The following is a 22,100-nucleotide window of genomic DNA, read 5'->3' on the forward strand; positions in this document are numbered from 1 at the left end:
TTATCATGACTTATCGCAAGAGGAAAAAATGCGTTTTAGTCGCATAACATCGGTTAATAGAAATGCTTTTATTTTGCAACAGTTTTTTATTGACATTTATAAAATACCACAAAAGTTTTGGGCAAATCTGTAATGGAAACACCTACTGACCCACTAGTCAAATCCTGATATCTGAATCTGAAACATCACAAGTTTGAAATGCCATGTGCTTTGTGTTTGTCTATCAGGACGTTACCTTGTACATGCCAGCACACATGTTCTGGTAGGCTTGGCTCATGGTGATCTCTTTACTTAGAGGACGTGCTGACGAAACAATGGAAACACAATGAGTCAGACTGAAACAACGCAGAGCTACAGAGAAAACTGAGATTGCTGAATGATTGTCTGGCTGTGAAAACCTTTCTTCTTCTTCTTGCTCTTCTTGCTGCTTCGTACTTTCAGCTGCTCCTCCAGGATTCTCTCCTCTGCCATCTGAGAGCTGTCTGCTCGACTCAATGTGGACATGAGCCAGGCATACAGGAACTCTGACAGATACCTGTTCATACACGAAGATAAAGACTTCGTTCTCTTCAGACTCTCTGATTAAACAGACTGTCTGCTACTGTGTAGGGCTGTGCAAATAATCGGATGCTATTATGTGTCATGTCAGAAATGCTGGTTCTGTGATTAGTCATAAATCTCCATCATGTGCTGTCAGATGGAGCGGCATTTACTACATTATTGGATATTGCATAGCTTGTCAGTGAACTACGGCTCTGTGTAGTAAATGCCACTCTATCTGACAGCATATGACGAGATTTATGACTAATCACAGAACCAGCATTTCTGTTGAGAAGCACATGATAATCGCATCTGATTATTTCCACAGCCCTACTACTGTCCATTTTAAGAATATATGCAAACAACCTCTGTTGTGATTGGCTAATATCCACATTAATGTGCACTTTGGATTTCATTTAGGGTATCTTCCTGAGATGCACCAATATTGTGTTTATTGCAAATATATTGTGCATTCTTAGTATATGTGATGCGTTCTGGGAAAAACCTTCGGACGTTGCGCTGGGACGTATTCAGGAAATTCGAAAAATAGGTTGAGTGTCAATTTCTTGTCATAATCATATTTTATTAAATTATTATTCTGTAACATCTTGTCTATTTGCCATATCGTGGCAAAATTCACTTTTTAGTGCAGAAAATTAGTGATTTATTGCAGCAAGCAAAAATGTCTGTTTCTTAGGTTAAGAACGTGCTACAGATGTGCTTTATCTGAACACCACAAACAAAAAAACAGTTAACCTATAAACCAAGTTACATATTTAATAAATGTGTATCAGTGCATATTGTAAAAAAAAGACGGAGTAGAGATTTGTTTGGAGCCAGAGTCTGCGCAGTAGAGATTTGTTTGGAGCCAGAGTCTGCGCAGTAGAGATTTGTTTGGAGCCAGAGTCTGCGCAGTAGAGATTCGTTTGGAGCCAGAGTCTGCGCAGTAGAGATTCGTTTGGAGCCAGAGTCTGCGCAGTAGAGATTCGTTTGGAGCCAGAGTCTGCGCAGTAGAGATTCGTTTGGAGCCAGATTCTGCGCAGTAGAGATTCGTTTGGAGCCAGAGTCTGCGCAGTAGAGATTCGTTTGGAGCCAGAGTCTGCGCAGTAGAGATTCGTTTGGAGCCAGAGTCTGCGCAGTAGAGATTCGTTTGGAGCCAGAGTCTGCGCAGTAGAGATTCGTTTGGAGCCAGAGTCTGCGCAGTAGAGATTCGTTTGGAGCCAGATTCTGCGCAGTAGAGATTCGTTTGGAGCCAGATTCTGCGCAGTAGAGATTCGTTTGGAGCCAGAGTCTGCGCAGTAGAGATTCGTTTGGAGCCAGAGTCTGCGCAGTAGAGATTCGTTTGGAGCCAGAGTCTGCGCAGTAGAGATTTGTTTGGAGCCAGATTCTGCGCAGTAGAGATTTGTTTGGAGCCAGAGTCTGCGCAGTAGAGATTTGTTTGGAGCCAGAGTCTGCGCAGTAGAGATTCGTTTGGAGCCAGATTCTGCGCAGTAGAGATTCGTTTGGAGCCAGAGTCTGCGCAGTAGAGATTCGTTTGGAGCCAGAGTCTGCGCAGTAGAGATTCGTTTGGAGCCAGAGTCTGCGCAGTAGAGATTCGTTTGGAGCCAGAGTCTGCGCAGTAGAGATTCGTTTGGAGCCAGAGTCTGCGCAGTAGAGATTCGTTTGGAGCCAGAGTCTGCGCAGTAGAGATTCGTTTGGAGCCAGATTCTGCGCAGTAGAGATTCGTTTGGAGCCAGAGTCTGCGCAGTAGAGATTCGTTTGGAGCCAGATTCTGCGCAGTAGAGATTCGTTTGGAGCCAGAGTCTGCGCAGTAGAGATTCGTTTGGAGCCAGAGTCTGCGCAGTAGAGATTTGTTTGGAGCCAGATTCTGCGCAGTAGAGATTTGTTTGGAGCCAGAGTCTGCGCAGTAGAGATTTGTTTGGAGCCAGAGTCTGTGCAGTAGAGTAGTAAGGCGGAGCCGCGGTATCAAAATCCCGCCCAAACTCCCGCAGATCAAATCGCACGATCACAATCATGACACCACACCCAGTTTTTATAGCATCAAATAACTACCTAAAAGTGAACTTAGTAGAAAACGAACACCTGAACATGAATCAGCATTATAAGAGCTACCTCACATGATGGAAACCATCTTTGGATAAAAAATTATTTGAAGTGTAATTCGATTGTTTATTTTGGCTCACGTCCCATTAGATTACATGGAGAGGGCGGGGTTTATGACATATACTGCAGCCAGCCACCGGGGGGCGATCGAAATGTTTTGGCTTCACTTTTCAGGACTTGTACAGCACACTTGGTTTGTGTAATGATGCAGTACAGCGCTCTTGACTTGACAGACAGCTCTCGTTAAATCCGTGAAGTAAGAGCAAAACCTGTATCACTTTAAACCCGTTTTTATCAAAATTCCATTCCTGAAAATCATAGCTATCAGCCAACTAAAGATAGACATAAATTTTGTTCATTCAAGCTATGGACAATACAAAAAAATGTTTTGAAAAGGGCTTGAACCCAGCTTTCATGTGGTATCAAAATGTAAAAAAGGTAAAATTTCACCATGTGTTGGGTTTTTCTAGATCGCATCACATATGTTATTTTACGCCTTTGCATTCTGTTCTATCAACAGCAGTAAATATGTGTCTTTAGCTGTCGTACCAGTAGATGTAATAATACTCGTGCATGCTGTAGAGCTCCAGCTCAAAGCCGCTGAGCAGGTACTGGATCATGATGCGCAGGTTGTGATAGAGGATCCAGGTGCCCAGACAGGCTAAATGCTGCCTCTGAGGCTCCAGCTTCATCAGCAGGCCGTGAAGAGCAGCGTCCACCTTCTCAGCCTACACAATAAACAACACGCTCAATGATGCTTTACTACTAACACCATGACAGACTCACAGTTTACATGCCTGAACCTTTAAAGGAACCGTATGTAGGATTGTGGCCAAAACTGGTACTGCAATCACATTCAAAATACTGTAGAACGATATTCCCTCCTTATCCTCCCTGACTCCAGGTTGCCAGCTAAGCTGCAGGATCCATATTTGTGTTTGCGCTTCAAAGGTTTCTACGTGTTTTTGGAACGTTGAGTAATGTCTCACAAACATACCATCCAATCCTTTCATAAACAAAGTGTAGAGAGAGTGTAAATACAGAAGTGAAGTGAAGTGTAGTGTACAGAACATTTGTTCATCTCGTTCGCTCATTCAGAGAAAACAATATATTGATGTAAATTTTCTAAAACATGTTTTGTGATAGAAAGTGAATATTCAAAGGAGTGGCAATGACCCGTGAATATTTAGCAATTCACACCTGAGAGACAAAGAGATCTCCCCTAATGGCCTATCAATGAGACTGTGACGGTCAGGTAAAAAAAACAGTGAGAAGATAGCAGTATACAGGTTGTAAGACAGCAAGTTACAAGAACAACATTGCAGCGACATAAGACACCATGAACGAAACTCAACACATTTAACCATAATGTGACCAAAAAGTTGTTTTAGAGTGAGAAAGCTTGTGAAAGTAAAGTGAACGTGTCTCTTCAGAAGACTTGGATTAAACCGTTGGATTGATATGGATTACTTTTACAATGCCTATGCACTTTTTGAATCTTAAAAATTTTGGTTGAGTAGACTTTCAAAGGATAGGTAAAAAATATATTGAATTTGGAATGACAAATCGGTTTTGTCAGTAAATGACAACATTTAAATTTGATTGGTAACTATACCTTTAAGGTCTTTGTAATAACAAACACTGATGAAAAGAGAGGACATTAGACCAGAGAAACATCAAGAAAATAAACAGGGCCATTTTGTTGAATTGACATGTTGATTTTAACCAAATTAAAACCATCTACGTACCTCGTCCTGAAGTGTGGCGAACTCCTCCAGTATGTGACCCAGTTTGTCTCTCTGGCGTGCTCTGTTGTGTCCGTGAATCTGAATTAGGCTGCAGAACGGCTGTGACACATAATAATTCTCTTACTTCATCACAAAAACAGTATTTCACTTGTGATAACAACATCTTCAACTAAACGAATCACAAACCCGTGTGCAGTGTGTGACAAAGGAGTCAATGTAATCTTTAGCCTGGTGGTTATTGTTCAAACTGCATCTGTGAACAAACAAAACCTTGTTAAAACAAGATGAGAATATACTGTGATCTTAAACACGTCAACACCTGGAAGCAGCTCTAGGCGGATGGCGTAGGATGCTTGCTTCCTTTGCTCCAGTAAAAAACGTTGGTTTTACGTCATCCGCTCAGAGATGCTCCCGGGTACGACCAGCCGATGCAAGCTAGATTAAAGTGACTATTACTTTTAAGATATGGATATTTTTCTTACAAAAATGCATCGATTCGCAACAGGAGGCCTTTATTCACCCCTTTATTCAGATTGTATTCGTCTGAAAGAAGGAATATACTCCTAGGATGTCTGGAGGGTGAGTAAATAATGGGCTAGTTTTCCTTTTTGGGTGAACTAACCCTTTTAGTGAAGTTTTGAAATCAGAAAGGCAAAATTAGCTTAGAAGACGCTTTTTATTTCTAAATAAAAAATCTGCATTTTTTTTTTTTTTAATGTAAAAATCATTATAAGTACACTTTATTAAGATGTCCTTTATTACCAAAAAACTATGAATTAATAAGCAAGTAAAATAATTCATACAAATAATCACTCACTTTGGGGAGAGGACAGGTGGACTGACAAAATAACGCAGTGCATCTTTAATCATGTCCTGCATCAGATGAGTCCCAAACACCTTTTTATTGTCAATCAGAAATGTGGTCTGCATCACACAAACAGACAGACAGACGGGTGAGTGTTAAGACTATTTACATGCCAAGACCAACCAGCATATCATACATTTCCAAAATGTCCAAAATTATAAACGCAACACTTTTGTTTTTGCTCCCATTTTTCATGAGCTGAACTCAAAGATCTAAGACTTTTTCTATGTACACAAAAGGCCTATTCTGCCCTCCAAAGGCAAAGTGCAGTAACTACGCCAACACTGAAACTGAGAAAAATGGCGTTAAAGTTTTTACGCCAGCTAGTCAAACATGTTGACACTCTTGTTTCTCTGAAACACTCTCGTTTCTCTGGGACAAAATTAAACCAGGAGACTTTGCCACAAGACAAAACAGTTGTCACAAAGTCCATTTTAAGCCTTAACTCAATTTTGACCAAATGCGTAGTTACTGCGCTTTGCCTTTGGAGGGCAGTATTTCTGTCAAATATTGTTCACAAATCTGTCTAAATCTGTGTTAGTGAGCACTTCTCCTTTGCTGAGATAATATGTGGCATATCAAGATGCTGATTAGACAGAGGTGGATGGATTATCTCGGCAAAGGAGAAGTGCTCACTAACACAGAATTATACAGATTTGTGACCAATTTTTGAGAGAAATAGGCCATTTGTGTCCATAGAAAAAGTCGTAGATCTTTGAGTTCAGCTCATGAAAAATGGGGGCAAAAACAAAAGTGTTGCGTTTATCATTTTGGTCATTGTAGTTTATAGTGTTTAATGCTAGAAAGAGGTTTATAAATTAATGTCAGATGGAATTGGTCTCACCTGCAGAAGAGATCTAGACAACACGCATGGAGACTGTTCACTGAATTCACAGAAGAAATCCTGAAATGCATTCAGTAGCATTAGTTACCTTTATCTTTAAAAAAACAAACAAGCACAGAAAGCATGTATTTATGAGAGATATTTACCAAGATGCTGTGCAGGTTGGTTATGTTGATGACCTCACAGACAGTTTTAATGCGCTCAATAAGTTTGCTAAAGTAGTTGACCATCTCTTCTCTCTTGATGATCTTGGCATATCGTGGGAAAGTTGGCGGGAGTAGACGCTGATTAACCAGTGGCTCGAAACCCATCATAATTGGGTGATCTGCCAAAAAGCATGATGTAAAGATTTGTGAAATTGCGAATGCCAATTACAAAAGCTAATCTGCTATTACAAATAAAAAATGTAATTAAACAATAATTAAATTAATTAGAAATAAAATAAAAATATAGGGTTAATTTTAAATTAATACAATACATACATAAATTATATTTAAAATTAAATTAATTGTTAATTCAAAATAAATAAAAAAAAGTTAAAATAAAAAAATAAAATATATTAAATTAGTTTAAGTAATCTTTGAATGTAACTAAGCATAAAATGAAATAAAGCTAAATTAAAAAGTGTATAATATTATGTAATTTTTTTAAAAATACTACATTAAATAAAAAAAAACTATATCAAAATGATTTTTAATTTAGTTTACTTTCATTTTTAGTTTACTTTCATTTTTTCATCATTGACCAACTTCAAATATTTTCTTTTTAATTAAATTAAAAATAAATGGAAAAATGTTGGATAAAAAAAAAGAAATTAAATATTTTAAGTACTTATATGTACAAGTTACTTAATATAAATTATATTAAGTATTCAATTTTTGAATGTAATAAAAAATTTAACTAATTCTTTTTTTATTTAACCTAATTTTTTTCATTTTTTAATTTAACATATTTAACATTTTATTTTTTTTATTTAGTTTAATTTCATTTAATGCTTAATTACATTCAAAAATTTAACTTAATATAATTTATATTAACTAATTAAAAATATTTTATTTCAGTTTTATTTGACATTTTCATTTATTTTTAATTTAATTAAAATGTTAATTTAATTTAATTATAATTATTAATCTATTGTATTAGGAATTCTTGAATTTATTAATATTTTTTAAAATAAGAATTACATTTTTGAATGTAATAAGCATAAAATGTAATTAAACAAAATTAAAAATAAAAATGTAAAATATTACATTTAACAATTATTTTTAATTTAGTCTAAATTTTTTTATGCTTAATTAAATTCAAAAATTTAATTCTTAATATAATTCATATTAACTAACTTAAAATATTTAATTTCATTTGTATGTAACATTTTAATTTAATTAAAAATGTAATTTAATTCATTTAATTTTAAATATAATTAGCAATTTATTGTATTAATAAATTATTGAATTTATTAGTACTTTTTAAATTAAGAATTACATTTTTTAATGTAATTAAGCATACAATTAAATTAAACTAAATTAAAAATATATTATATATATTAAATTAATTAATATATAATTTAATTTTATGCTTAATTACATTCAAAAATTTAATTCTTAATATAATTCATATTAACTAAATTAAAATATTTAATTTCATTTTTTCATTGAACATTTTCTCATTTATTTTTTATTTAATTAAAAAATGTATTTAATTAATTAAATTTTAAATGTAATTTTTAGTTTGTTGTATTAATAAATTATTGAACTTATTAATAATTTTTTTAATTAACAATTACATTACAAGTTAAAAATAAAATGTAAAATTACGTTAAATAAAATGATAATATAAACATTATTTTTAATTTAGTTTAATTTCATTTTATGCTTAATTATTGAATTGAAATACAACTAAATTAAAAATAAAATGTAAAATATTACATTAAATAAAAAAATATATATAAATAATATTTTTAATTTGAACAAAAATTATTGTAATAAATTCTAGCTGATGGAAAGTTTAAAAGTATAACGTTTATACGTATATTGAGTGTAATATTGATTAACAATATTTTACATGTGAATACTGTTACCTCCTTTGGTTGTGTCATTCTGTGACTGTATACCATACTGTATGGTGGAGTGTATCGCGGGCAGTAAATCAGCAGCCTGAGTCATCAGCTTCTGTGCTTCACTGACAGCACTTGTCTGAAATGTCAAATCAACCAATCAAAGATTTGGAAATGAACTGACGACTCTTTCTTTGAAGCAATATGCTTGAGTGAATTTAATAATGTCATACCTCTTTTTTAGTGAAGGAGATGAGAGCACTGAGCAGCAGGCGAGTGAATTTAACACGACTGAAGAGAGCCAAGCACTGCTGATGCTGAGGACAAAAAAGAAGGAACATGAACAACAAAAACCCAAACCATCCATCCATCCCTTTATATAAAGGCTTGAGGGAAATTATTATATATTAATCTTACATCCAGTTCAACCTCAGGATCTCGTTGTTCACCCTGACGACTACGTGTACTCTAAGAAAAAGAAAAAGAGACATATTTAAGAAGAGAAAAAAAATCGGAGGACGATAATGTACATTTTAGGATGAAGTCACTATACCTTCACTTTCCTCTGAAGTTCATCCTCAACATCTTTTAGCATTCCTACATTACAATTTGAAACGGTGAAATGAAAGAAAGTAAACGATGTTGAAATCTTACAAAAATACATCTTTCACTAATTTACGCTTTTTTTCATCAATACATTATTTACATGACAATTAAGAATATTTATCCTCCACATTTTTTTATTCTCTTTAAATTGTATGTAATTTGTTCAGATATTTAACTTTTTCATTGTTAAACATTAAAGCTTGAATGTTCAGCATCATTACTCTAGTCTTCAGTGTCACATTGATGCTCAAGAAACATTTCTACCGATTTATTTTTTATTACAGTATTGAGAACTGGTGAGTAAATGCACATAACTAATGACAAAAAATTAATTAATACAAAATCCAAAAGTAAATGCAAAAACAGTCATTTCATTTAACAATCAAGACCAAACTTTTACACTCACCTGTTACTCTCAGATCTGTTACATTGTTTGCCATTTTAAAGCCGTAAGTCATGGCCTGAAAATCTTCCTGTGGTTGGAAAACATTAATCCATATTCACTGAATAAACCAACAGCAAAAATCTAACACTGTAGAAAAAACATTACATTCAGTCAATAAGATTAAATTGATTTAAGTCTTTTGTGAGTCTTCCAGTGGGTCTCTCTTCATTTATATATACAGTCAAGCCCGAAATTATTCATACCCCTGGCAAATTCTGACTTAAAGTTACTTTCATTCAACCAGCAAGTTTTTTTTTTTATTAGAAATGACACAGACATCTCCCAGAAGATAATAAGATGATGTACAAGAGGCATCATTGTAGATAAAAATTATTACTCATTTACATTTGAACAAAAAGTGGCATGTCCAAAATTATTCATACCCTTCTCAATAATCAATAGAAAAGCCTTTATTGGCTATTACAGCAATTAAACGCTTCCTATAATTGCTGACCAGCTTTTTGCATGTCTCCACTGGTATTTTTGCCCATTCATCTTTAGCGATGAGCTACAACTCTTTCAGGTTGAAGGGTCTCCTTGCCATCACCCTGATCTTTAGCTCCCTCCACAGATTCTCAATTGGATTTAAGTCAAGACTCTGGCTGGGCCACTGCAAAATGATAATGTTTTTGTCTGCTAACCATTTCTTCACCACTTTTGCTGTTTTGGGTCGTGCTGAAATGTACACTGGTGCCCAAGGCCAAGTTTCTCTGCAGACTGCCTGATGTTGTTGTTGATTATTTTGATGTATTGCTCCTTTTTCATGGTGACGTTTACTGTGATTAGGTTCCCTGCTCCACCGGCTGAAAAACACCCCCAAAACATTAGGTTCCCACCACCATGTTTGACAGTGGAGATGGTGTTCTTAGGGTTGAAGGCTTCTCCTTTTTTACGCCAAATGAAGGCTACATCTTTGTGGCCAAACAATTACATTTTTGTTTCATCTGACCATAAAACAGAAGACCAGAAGTCTTCTTCTTTGTCCAGATGAGCATTTGCAAAGGCCAAGCAGGCTTTTGTGTGCCTTATCTGGAGAAGTGGTGTCCTCCTTGGTCTGCGTCCGTGAAACCCAGCGGTGCGCAGTGTCTCTTGCCACCAGCAGAGCCCAGATTCATCAGGATGGCCTTGGTGGTGATCCTTGGATTCTTTTTTTCCTCTCTCATTATCCTCCTGGCCAGCACAGGTGTCACTTTTGGCTTCTGACCACTTCATCTGAGATTTTTCACAATGCGCAGCCGCAGGTCCTCAGTGAGCTCCTTTGTCTTAGCCATGACTGTCCACAAACCAACAGCAGAGAGCTTCTGTTTTTCACCTGTTGAGTTGATTAAAACTGCTGTTCCCAATGAATCAGGGTAATAGGCTTTATGCCGAACGTCACATGACCAACCCCGGAAAACAGGTCTCATTGCTTCCGCTTGTCGGAGAACGTGTTAATAGCCGTAATAAATAATGGCGATATCGACGGACTTTTAAGGTAATCAGTTAAACAAGCCAGCTGTTTATTGTGGACGTTTCATTCGATATTTATATATAAATGTTAGTGAAAAGAATAAAAATTTAAAACTTTTATATATCAATCCACATATGTGATGGACATTGGTTATGATCATTTTTAGTGTCTACTTTGAATGAATCTTGAGTAAATCATGTTCATATTTAAAGAGGGATATGCAAAACGCGTGAACCGGAAGCAACGAGACCTGTTTAGCAGAAAACGGAAGCCTGTTGGGCATGAAGCCTATTAGGATGCTTTAGAACAGCTTGGATTATTTGGAATGGTATAGAATTTTGGATTTTCCCATAGACTGTGACAGTTTGCAAAGGGTATGAATAATTTTGGACATGCCACTTTTTGTTCAAATGTAAATAAAAGCTGAGAAATATTTTTTTCCACAATGATGCCTCTTGTACATCATTTTATTATCTTTTGGGAGAAGCCTGTGTCCTTTCCGGTTGAATAAAAGTAACTTTAAGTCAGAATTTTCCAGGGGTATGAATAATTTTGGGCTTGACTGTATATTGTATATTATGTAGTCAGTAACTAGACCAGACACTGTTACTTAATAAAACAACACAGACTGGCAAAAAAAATAATACTAATAATGTGTCTTGCCTCCTCAAACACAGCAGCTTTGTTGACTTTCTCGCGGGCGATGTCACAGATCTTGAGGATGCCCAGAGCGAAGGCTTTGAGAGCAGGGTCTTGAATCAGATCCGGATTATGAACATAGAGACACGTAAACACAGTCTGAGCCAGAGAATGGCCCTCCAGCCACGTGATCTGAGACAACAGTGAGACAATATTCAAAACAGTCAGAAAGCTCCGAATACTCAACCAGACACTGCTTTGCTTAACATACTACTATTCTTATATACTCATACAAAATTTGGTGTCTGTAAGATTTTTTTTAATGTCTGTTTTTTCAGCATCATTACTCCAGTCTTCAGTGTCACATGATCCTTCAGAAATCATTCTACTATAATTTGCTGCTTAAGATGCTTAAGATACATTTCTGATTATCCAAATTGAAAGCAGTTGTGCTAATTAATATTTTTGTGTTTTTTTTCCACAAAAGAACAACTACAGGTTTCAAAAGAACATAATTTATACATATATTTTATTATTATTATTATTATTATTATTACTTCTAATCGATTTAATACATCCTTCCTGATTAAAAGTGTTCACTAAAAAAAGTACCCGAACAACTACTAAAAATACTGTAATACCATTATATTATACTCCATTATACTGACCAGACAGCAGAAGCATGTGTCCATGATCCCGATGAGCTCAGGAATAGACAGATCCTTCACTCGTATGGCCTCATCCTTTAGAAAGATAGAATGACAAAGGATATAAGAAATAGGAGAGGAAATGCACTATTTTTAGGTTAATCATTACTATTACCTAGGGCCCGGTTTGGTGATATGGCCACAAAATGACCATGATATTTTTGTTTTTCGTATCAGTAGATATAGATAATTATCATCATAAATTTAAAATTTTTACTTCTTGACTAAAACGGTTTGCAAAGTAACATAGCACTTTATTTTATTTCAGAAAGTAATTTTTCTACTCATTTTGTTTAACATTTGAGTCGTCAGACTAGCGTATCGTCCCAGCCCTAATAGCAATATCGAATCGCAATACTTGTAGAATCGGAATTTACAAAAAAAAAAAAAATTAATAAAATTGCAATACATATCTTATCAGCACCCAAGTATTGTGATAGTATTAAATCGAGAGGTAGGTGTATCGTCCCATCCCTAGTATAAATGCACAAAGGCTATAGCTTAATCACAAAAAAAATACTGTAATTATATTCCATTACTAATACATGTCCACATTAATAATATAATATAATACATTCAATAACAATATCTCACATTTCTGCCACAATACCATATTGCAGTGAGTGTTACTACAGTAAATCCATTGAAAAGACTTCTGACTATACCAGCCGTACTATTACCTCACTTTATTTGACAGAATAAAACATCAGGAGCAAGAATTATGTGAAACCAGCTCTTACCTTAACAGCCTGTTCAAAGTTGAGAACCTTACGATTGACTTGGTTTCCGATCATCCCAGCATCCATTTTCGGGTCCATCATCTCAATAGCTGACATGGCTTCGAACAGGCCGAACCTACAGGGACATAAGTAGTCTTAATTCATGTAGTGCTTAATTGTATGCTTAATGCATGCACCAAATGTTGAATTGTATGCAAACAGTGTGTATGTACAAGTCAAATAAGTAAAATTCACTTACAATTTATCATGTAGCAACTCGCCAAGTTTGAGTTCTGCAAAAAGAATCACATTCATCCAGCAAATTCAATCTCTGTACATCATTCTCTACAAGATCTGTCCCCGATAAAGCATAACTGATGATATCAGGACTGTCCCAAAACCCCCTGTTCCCAATAACTCAATTGTATTCAGGTGACTTCTGGCACATTGCTGGAGTTGATTCAAGATGTGCTTGGGAAAGGAAGTTAATTTTAGATCTCTCATTGACCATAAATGGCAAAAATGACAACATCAGGAAAAGATATCCCTGCAAGCATTCCTTACACTTTTAAAGAGTAAATCTTACATACGATCAACATTTATCCAGAGCAATTGGCTGTAATGTTATACAAAGCTTGCATCCTGTTATACAATACACAGACTTTTTCGCTTGTTTTGGAAAAATCTGGTTTGAATATTAATGTAAATGTCACATAAACATGACATATTTTCTCTCTGTGTTTCTCAGGGCTTTGTGGAAAATGTCTATTCTGAGATCATGATGACATCTGCTGCAGAGTTCAGCCAATAATAACTCACGGCTATGCCATGCCTATTATTTTCTTACATAATAAGACGTTGATATGAAATAAATACACGCATATAAACACACACCTTTACAGGCTCCTTTGAATTCCTTGGTGACGTCCACCCAGTTGGCATTGTTTCTCATCTTTTCTGGGATCCCAAGACCCCAACCTCCCTCCTCCTCCTCTACCGATGACTTCATCACCATGGGGACAGCTGGGGATACAAAAGATACATGGGTCAAAGACGGGACGTCCCATTGAAGTGATTTCAAATTCATACAAAGCACATTGAATGTAATTAAAGTGTCTACTTCAATGTTTCAAATAACCTTTGTGAAAAAATAAAAAAAAGTCAGAATATGGGTCAAACAGTGTTCTATAGTCATTCAGTATGACAAAATTTATGTAAATATTTAACAACATCCATTGTCAAAAAATCCTAAAGGATTCCAATAAGAATGTTGTACAGGATTCTTATTGGAATTTCTATCATATTTTGGAACCGTTCCTATAGGATTTCGAAGACATAAATATTCTGTAGGGTCATTCCTATTGGATTTTTTATGGGATCAAATTGGATGCTTGTTCATGTCTATATGAGAACTTTTTTTTTTTTATCTAAAGGTGCACTTTTCCACTGTTCTTGTTTTACTTACAAATAGTACTTGCAGTTTGCGATTGTTCACTGTATGTTGCTTGTAAAAAAATCCCAAAGGATTTTAATAAGAAACTTGCACAGAATTCTTATTGGAATTTGTATCATATTTTGGAACCGTTCCGAAGACATAAATACTCCTCAGATTTGTCTGAAAAAAATCCTTGTGATGGGTAATATGCCCAATAGATCATATACAAAATTTCAGATCTCTACTGTGCGTACTTTTTTCACAAAAAATCTGTTAAAAAGTATGATTTTTACCCCGTTTTGGCATCACAGACTGAGTGACCATGTTCAGACTGAAATATCTCCAGAACTAGTTGTGCCAGGTCCATGAAATTTTCTAGGCTAAGAGTCCTAGTCCAGAACTGCATGAATTTCAACTCACAGCATTGTTACTGAATTTACACATGAATGCTCTACTTTTTTTGAAACTATTACTTTAAGGGTTTTCAGATGTCCATAGAAACCTCAATTTTCAATGTACAGTCGTGGCCAAAAGTTTTGAGAATGACACAAATATTAGTTTTCACAAAGTTTGCTGGTCAACTGCTTTTAGATCTTTGTTTCAGTTGTTTCTGTGATGTACTGAAATATAATTACAAGCACTTCATACGTTTCAAAGGCTTTTATCGACAATTACATGACATTTATGCAAAGAGTCAGTATTTGCAGTGTTGGCCCTTCTTTTTCAGGACCTCTGCAATTCGACTGGGCATGCTCTCAATCAACTTCTGGGCCAAATCCTGACTGATAGCAACCCATTCTTTCATAATCACTTCTTGGAGTTTGTCAGAATTAGTGGGTTTTTGTTTGTCCACCCGCCTCTTGAGGATTGACCACAAGTTCTCAATGGGATTAAGATCTGGGGAGTTTCTAGGCCATGGACCCAAAATGTCAACGTTTTGGTCCCCGAGCCACTTAGTTATCACTTTTGCCTTATGGCACGGTGCTCCATCGTGCTGGAAAATGCATTGTTCTTCACCAAACTGTTGTTGGATTGTTGGAAGAAGTTGCTGTTGGAGGGTGTTTTGGTACCATTCTTTATTCATGGCTGTGTTTTTGGGCAAAATTGTGAGTGAGCCCACTCCCTTGGATGAGAAGCAACCCCACACATGAATGGTCTCAGGATGCTTTACTGTTGGCATGACACAGGACTGATGGTAGCGCTCACCTTTTCTTCTCCGGACAAGCCTTTTTCCAGATGCCCCAAACAATCGGAAAGAGGCTTCATCGGAGAATATGACTTTGCCCCAGTCCTCAGCAGTCCATTCGCCATACTCTCTGCAGAAGATCAATCTGTCCCTGATTTTTTTTTGGAGAGAAGTGGCTTCTTTGCTGCCCTTCTTGACACCAGGCCATCTTCCAAAAGTCTTGGCCTCACTGTGCGTTCAGATGCGCTCACACCTGCCTGCTGCCATTCCTGAGCAAGCTCTGCACTGGTGGCACTCCGATCCCGCAGCTGAATCCTCTTTGGGAGACCATCCTGGTGCTTGCTGGACTTTCTTGGACGCCCTGAAGCCTTCTTAACAATGCAGTGGAAAGTTTTTTTTTCGGGATTAAGTTAATTTTCATGGCAAAGAAGGACTATGCAATTCATCTGATCACTCTTCATAACATTCTGGAGTATATGCAAATTGCTATTATAAAAACTTAAGCAGCATTTTCATATTTATGTAATTCTCAGAACTTTTGACCACGACTGTATAAGCATCAAACTTGGTAAATGGTTGGATATGTACCATGTCTTTCACATCCTTTGATATCAGACAACAGGATGTTGAGATATTAAGGTCCAAAAATGGAAAAAAAACTAATTTACAGCAACCTTCAGAGCAATATTTCCCATGAATGACACTAGGTGTGATTCATAAAACTTGTTTTTTTTGAAAGAGCATATTGTTATTGATAAAATATTTAAAAAAAAATTAGGATGGGGTTTTGCCTGATTTTTTCAGACAAATCTGAGGGGGTCAGGTGGGGACCATTTGATGATTCCAGCTGGAATGACCCAATAAGAATCCTGTACAAGTTTCTTATTAGAACCCTTTAGGATTTTTTTACAAGCAACATACAATAAAAATATCTATGTCAGGGTGATATAAACAGCAGACTACAAGTACTATTTATTTATTAGTAAAACAAGAACAGTGGAAAAGTGCACCTTTAGATATAAAAAAGAGAACAAGCATCCAATTTGATCCCATAAAATTCTAATTGGAATCCTTTAGGATTTTTTGACAAGGGATACTTATTCTGAGTTGTACTTTAGTAAATTATATAAAGGAATATGTGATTATACTACATTTAATTTTATTTTAAATTATTTAAAACAACTTCTGACAAAGGAGTAAAGACATAGGATAGTGGACAAAGATTTAAAATGTAGGTTTAAATGTTATATAGGAAATAAAAGACACACAGATAATCCAGAGAAAATATTGTAAGTACCTCACAGTGATATCTAGTTTTTAAACACAGACCAACATGTCCAAATTTGGTATCTCTTTCTCTTCAAGCTTCAGTCAAGCATGACAGACACAGACATAACCAACTGCAGTGTAGTTCTGCTGGTTAAACTGAAATGATCAGGACGTTTGACTCATGGTCACAATATTGCAACATCCCTTAACTCGAATTATTAGTCGACGACGAATCATCTTAGAATTTCAGGTAAGCTTGCATCTTATACATAACTGGATAATAATTATATGTTTGACTTAAACACAGAACCATCAACGATCTATCAAACTGGACATTAACAAAATGCCAGATGACATTAGCTGGGGCGATATTTGCCAAGCTGTCTAACCCCTAAAATATATAATTACTACTAAATATATGCTTCATTCCAGTTTACAGTATCTTAAATACATATTTAATAACAAAAAAGACCTTCAAATAATAAATAAACACAATACCTTTTAATTGGCAGCCTTTTGTGCTGTTGCTAATACTCGGCGCTGTCGCAGCGGTCGCCAGTGAATGACATCACACTGTGATTTGCATTCTGGAAACTGTAGTTCTGTGCGTTTACGCTAAAAAATGGGGGAAATAAATATGTTTGTTATAACAACGTGTGCTTATATTTTTTTTTTTCAGGTTAAAATACATTGATTAAATGTTTACTCTATAAATCAAGGTTTTTAAATCAGAAACACGTTTTTAAAGAAGTCTCTCTCACCAAGCCTGCATTTATTTGATCCAAAGTACAGCAAAAACAGTACAATTTTGAAATATTTTTACTATTTAAAATTCAAAGCTGAATTTGTAGTATCAGTACTCCAGTCACATGATCTTTCGGAAATGATTCTAATATTCTAATTTGTTACTCAAACCCATTTAAAATATTAATATATATATATATATATATATATATATATATATATATATATTATTAGGCTGAAAAAAAAGCTGAGTAGATTTTTTTCAGGTTTCTTTAATGAATAGAAAGTTCAGAAGAACAGCATTTATCTGAAAAAGAAATCTTTTGTAACATTATAAATGTCTTTATCATCACTTTTGATCAATTTAAAGCATCCTTGCTAAATAAAAGTATTCATTTCTATATTTTTCTTATAAAAAATTATACTGAAACTTTGAAACTTTTGAATGGTATAGTGTAAATGCTGATCTTTAGATCTTTCTATTCATCAAAGAATCCTGAACAAATGTACTTAGCTGTTTTAAATATTGATAATAATAATAACAATGTGTCTTGAACAGCAAATCAGCATATTATAATGATTTCTGAAGGATCATGTGACACTGAAGACTGGAGTAAGGATGCTAAACATGTAGATTTGATCACAGGAATAAAGTACATTTTAAAATATATTCAAATAGAAAGCCATCTTTTTAAATAGTAAAAAATATTTCACATTATCACTGCTTTTGCTGTGTTTTGGATCAAATAAATGCAGGCTTGGTGAGCAGAAGAGACTTCTTTAAAAACATTAAAAATCTTATACTGTTCAAAAACTTTTGACCAAACATGTCAGGGGTGTACAGAAAGAAAGAAAATAATAATAATAAAAAATAAATAAATAAAATATATAATATAATAATAATAATAATAATTATATATATATATAAATAATTCAGTTTTAATTTTTGACAGTTTTTACATTTAGAGATATTGTTTCCAAATACATTTTAATGTCAGTTTTAAGCTGTTCAATAATAAGCAAATACAATAACTGAATAAATAAATAAATAAATAAATAAATAAACACTCGATTTTTATCACCATCCACTGAGAAACACCAGCTTCTCCTTTCACATCAGCTTCTGTATATTCCCAAAATAACTGACTAATGGTTTCAGTTTTTATTTTTTTTAAACGTCTGCCGTCGTTACGTTACGTCGGCTCTGCGTCATGCTAAAAGAAAGCTGCGCGGCGCTTGGACGCTGATCTATAAATCATCTGTGCGTCAGATTGATGTGTTAGATGAGGTACAGATCATGTATTCTGCAACAGCTCTGTTACTGGACGCGCCCTCACTTCCGAGTGTGTTGGGGGTTAGAGTAAATAATAATACCATCAGGGGGCTTGTGTGTCTGTGTTGCCAAGAGAACGGTGTGAGGAGTTCAGATGGCGCAGGTCTCGCGTGCTTCTAAGGTTGGTAAACGCGTGTATTTTTATTTTTGCTTCTATGTTTTGCTCTTGCTCTGCCAATGACAGAGATCAGCTGTCCCGTTAGCGGATCTGTGCTAACAGTAGAGCTTTCTCTGGAGGACAGGTGGATCTGACATGATCATGTGTTGACTTCATACAGGAGGGGGTTTAACAACTTAATATTTGATAAGGACATTATTCATTACATGAACCTCATCTTACTGTAATCAGTGTTGTTCAACATGACCAACTTCTTTTGACAGCCTAATGTAAATATAGTGTATTTGAACTGTACTTGCACAATGGCCGTGGCTCAAAACCAAATAGGCTCCCTACATAGACAGCTTGTTTGGGAGCATATGATGTCCCAAAATGGCTGTCTATGTAGGCAGCTTAGTATGTTTTCATCTCCAAAAATGCTGTCAGTGAGTGTGGGCAGGTAGGTTATAATACACAAAAAATATTTGCTAGCTCTCTAGGGGTTGATGCTTAAAATGCAATCTATGTAGACAGAAAGGCTACAATGTATGTAGGATCTATGTAGGGAGCTGCTATTTGATAGGCTTTGATACCCTAAATGTTGTATGTTAATAGTCTCCTAGGGATTGATGCCCAAAACTGCACTCGATATAGGCTGAAATGCTATAATGCCCAGAAATGTTGTATGGGTAGGAATCTTAGTAGGTTTTGATAAATGCCCAAAAATAGAGACAGAATGGCCATGATGATAAAAAAAAAACTGATCTTAGTAGAAAACTGAGTAGTTTTTGATGCACAATAATGCTGTCAAGTACCCCAATTGTTGTATATATTGGAAGTTTTCTAAGGTTTGATGCCCAACAATGCAGTCTATATAGGCAGAAAGGCTATAATGGCCAGTAATGCTGTCTAGGTAGGAAGCTCAATAGGTTTTGATGTCCAAAAATGCTATCTATGTGGGCAGGTATGTTATAATACGCGCAAATATTTGCCAGCTGTCTCGGAGTTGATGATTAAAATGTAGTCTATGTAGACAGAAAGGCTATAATGCCCAAAAATATGATCTCTATAGGGAGCTCAGTATATTTTTATGCCCAAACTTGCTATTTGATAGGCTTTGATATGCTTAATATATATTAATAATAGTCTCCTAGGGATTGATGCCCAGAACTGCAGTTGATATTGGCTGAAATGCTATAATACCCAGAAATGTTGTATAGGTAGGAAGCTTAGTACATTTTGATAAACACAAATGCTGTCAAATAAGCTTCGAAAGCTGAATTGCTCTCTATATTGAACGTTCTTAGAGTTTGATTGCAAAAAATGCATACTATATAGGGAGAATAATGTCTATAATGATGCCCAAACCTGGTGTCAAAAAGGCTTTGATATCATAAATGCTGTATATTGAAAGCTCTCTATGGCTTGATGCCCAAAAATAGAGACAGAATGGCTATGATGCTCAAAATATGAGCTTAGTAGTTTTTGGTGCAGAAAAATGCTGTCAAATACCCTAATTGATATATATTGGAAGCTTTCTAAGGTTTGATGCCCAAAAATGCTGCCTATATAGGCAGAAAGGCTATAATGGCCAGTAAAGCTGTCTAGGTAGAAAGCTCAATAGGTTTTCATGCCTAAAAATGCTGTCAGTGTGGGCAGGTATGTTATAATGCGCAAAAATATTTGCCAGCTGTCTCAGAGTTGATGATAGACAGAAAGGCTATGATGGCCAAAAATATGATCTATGTAGGGAGCTCAGTAGATTTTTATGCCCAAACATGCTATTTTGTAGGCTTTGTTACCCTAAATGCTGTATATAGTAATAGTCTTCTAGTAGGGATTGATGCCCAAAACTGCACTCGATATAGGCTGAAATGCTATAATGCCCAGAAATGTTGTATGGGTAGGAATCTTAGTAGGTTTTGATAAATGCCCAAAAATAGAGACAGAATGGCCATGATGATAAAAAAAAACTGATCTTAGTAGAAAACTGAGTAGTTTTTGATGCACAATAATGCTGTCAAGTACCCCAATTGTTGTATATATTGGAAGTTTTCTAAGGTTTGATGCCCAACAATGCAGTCTATATAGGCAGAAAGGCTATAATGGCCAGTAATGCTGTCTAGGTAGGAAGCTCAATAGGTTTTGATGTCCAAAAATGCTATCTATGTGGGCAGGTATGTTATAATACGCGCAAATATTTGCCAGCTGTCTCGGAGTTGATGATTAAAATGTAGTCTATGTAGACAGAAAGGCTATAATGCCCAAAAATATGATCTCTATAGGGAGCTCAGTATATTTTTATGCCCAAACTTGCTATTTGATAGGCTTTGATATGCTTAATGATATATTAATAGTCTCCTAGGGATTGATGCCCAAAACTGCAGTTGATATTGGCTGAAATGCTATAATACCCAGAAATGTTGTCTAGGTAGGAAGCTTAATACATTTTGATAAACACAAATGCTGTCAAATAAGCTTCGAAAGCTGAATTGCTCTCTATATTGAACGTTCTTAGAGTTTGATTGCAAAAAATGCATACTATATAGGGAGAATAATGTCTATAATGATGCCCAAACCTGGTGTCAAAAAGGCTTTGATATCATAAATGCTGTATATTGAAAGCTCTCTATGGCTTGATGCCCAAAAATAGAGACAGAATGGCTATGATGCTCAAAATATGAGCTTAGTAGTTTTTGGTGCAGAAAAATGCTGTCAAATACCCTAATTGATATATATTGGAAGCTTTCTAAGGTTTGATGCCCAAAAATGCTGCCTATATAGGCAGAAAGGCTATAATGGCCAGTAAAGCTGTCTAGGTAGAAAGCTCAATAGGTTTTCATGCCTAAAAATGCTGTCAGTGTGGGCAGGTATGTTATAATGCGCAAAAATATTTGCCAGCTGTCTCAGAGTTGATGATAGACAGAAAGGCTATGATGGCCAAAAATATGATCTATGTAGGGAGCTCAGTAGATTTTTATGCCCAAACATGCTATTTTGTAGGCTTTGTTACCCTAAATGCTGTATATAGTAATAGTCTTCTAGTAGGGATTGATGCCCAAAACTGCAGTTGATATAGATTGAAATGTTGTATAAGTAGGAGGCTTAGTACATTTTGATAAACACAAATGCTGTCAAATAAGCTTTGATAGCTGAATTCCTCTGTACATTGGAAGTTCTTAGAGTTTGATGCTAAAAAATGACTATATAGGGAGAAACGCTGTAATTGCCCTCAATTTTGATCTCAGTAGATTTTGAGGTCCAAAAATGCTTTGACACCCCTAATGTTTTATATATTTGGAGCGCTATAGGTTTTG

At 35.4% G+C, this 22,100-nt stretch overlaps 2 protein-coding genes across 2 annotated transcripts in view; one reads left to right on the forward strand and one right to left on the reverse strand.

The window, feature by feature from the left end:
• The window catches only part of naa35 (N-alpha-acetyltransferase 35, NatC auxiliary subunit), a 39,869-nt gene that overhangs the window by 1,698 nt on the left and 16,071 nt on the right, over nucleotides 1–22,100 (reverse strand). Inside the window, exons 2-20 of the mRNA XM_073819177.1 lie at nucleotides 17,108–17,224; nucleotides 13,614–13,742; nucleotides 12,979–13,012; nucleotides 12,741–12,855; nucleotides 11,962–12,036; nucleotides 11,318–11,485; nucleotides 9,166–9,232; nucleotides 8,707–8,750; nucleotides 8,571–8,621; nucleotides 8,387–8,470; nucleotides 8,178–8,292; nucleotides 6,247–6,425; nucleotides 6,101–6,160; nucleotides 5,209–5,315; nucleotides 4,578–4,644; nucleotides 4,392–4,490; nucleotides 3,193–3,371; nucleotides 399–535; nucleotides 236–303 (exon numbers count right to left, since the gene is read on the reverse strand). Of these exons, the coding sequence (XP_073675278.1) occupies nucleotides 236–303; nucleotides 399–535; nucleotides 3,193–3,371; nucleotides 4,392–4,490; nucleotides 4,578–4,644; nucleotides 5,209–5,315; nucleotides 6,101–6,160; nucleotides 6,247–6,425; nucleotides 8,178–8,292; nucleotides 8,387–8,470; nucleotides 8,571–8,621; nucleotides 8,707–8,750; nucleotides 9,166–9,232; nucleotides 11,318–11,485; nucleotides 11,962–12,036; nucleotides 12,741–12,855; nucleotides 12,979–13,012; nucleotides 13,614–13,734 (1,770 nt within the window). The 5' untranslated portion in view covers nucleotides 13,735–13,742; nucleotides 17,108–17,224. The remainder of the gene's footprint in view (nucleotides 1–235; nucleotides 304–398; nucleotides 536–3,192; nucleotides 3,372–4,391; nucleotides 4,491–4,577; nucleotides 4,645–5,208; nucleotides 5,316–6,100; nucleotides 6,161–6,246; nucleotides 6,426–8,177; nucleotides 8,293–8,386; nucleotides 8,471–8,570; nucleotides 8,622–8,706; nucleotides 8,751–9,165; nucleotides 9,233–11,317; nucleotides 11,486–11,961; nucleotides 12,037–12,740; nucleotides 12,856–12,978; nucleotides 13,013–13,613; nucleotides 13,743–17,107; nucleotides 17,225–22,100) is intronic.
• The window catches only part of agtpbp1 (ATP/GTP binding carboxypeptidase 1), a 75,681-nt gene continuing 72,288 nt past the window's right edge, over nucleotides 18,708–22,100 (forward strand). Inside the window, exon 1 of the mRNA XM_073818864.1 lies at nucleotides 18,708–18,807. The gene's annotated coding sequence lies outside the window, so the exon portion shown is untranslated. The remainder of the gene's footprint in view (nucleotides 18,808–22,100) is intronic.

The sequence above is a fragment of the Garra rufa genome, chromosome 15 (assembly GCF_049309525.1).
Source record: "Garra rufa chromosome 15, GarRuf1.0, whole genome shotgun sequence".
NCBI lineage: Eukaryota > Metazoa > Chordata > Actinopteri > Cypriniformes > Cyprinidae > Garra > Garra rufa.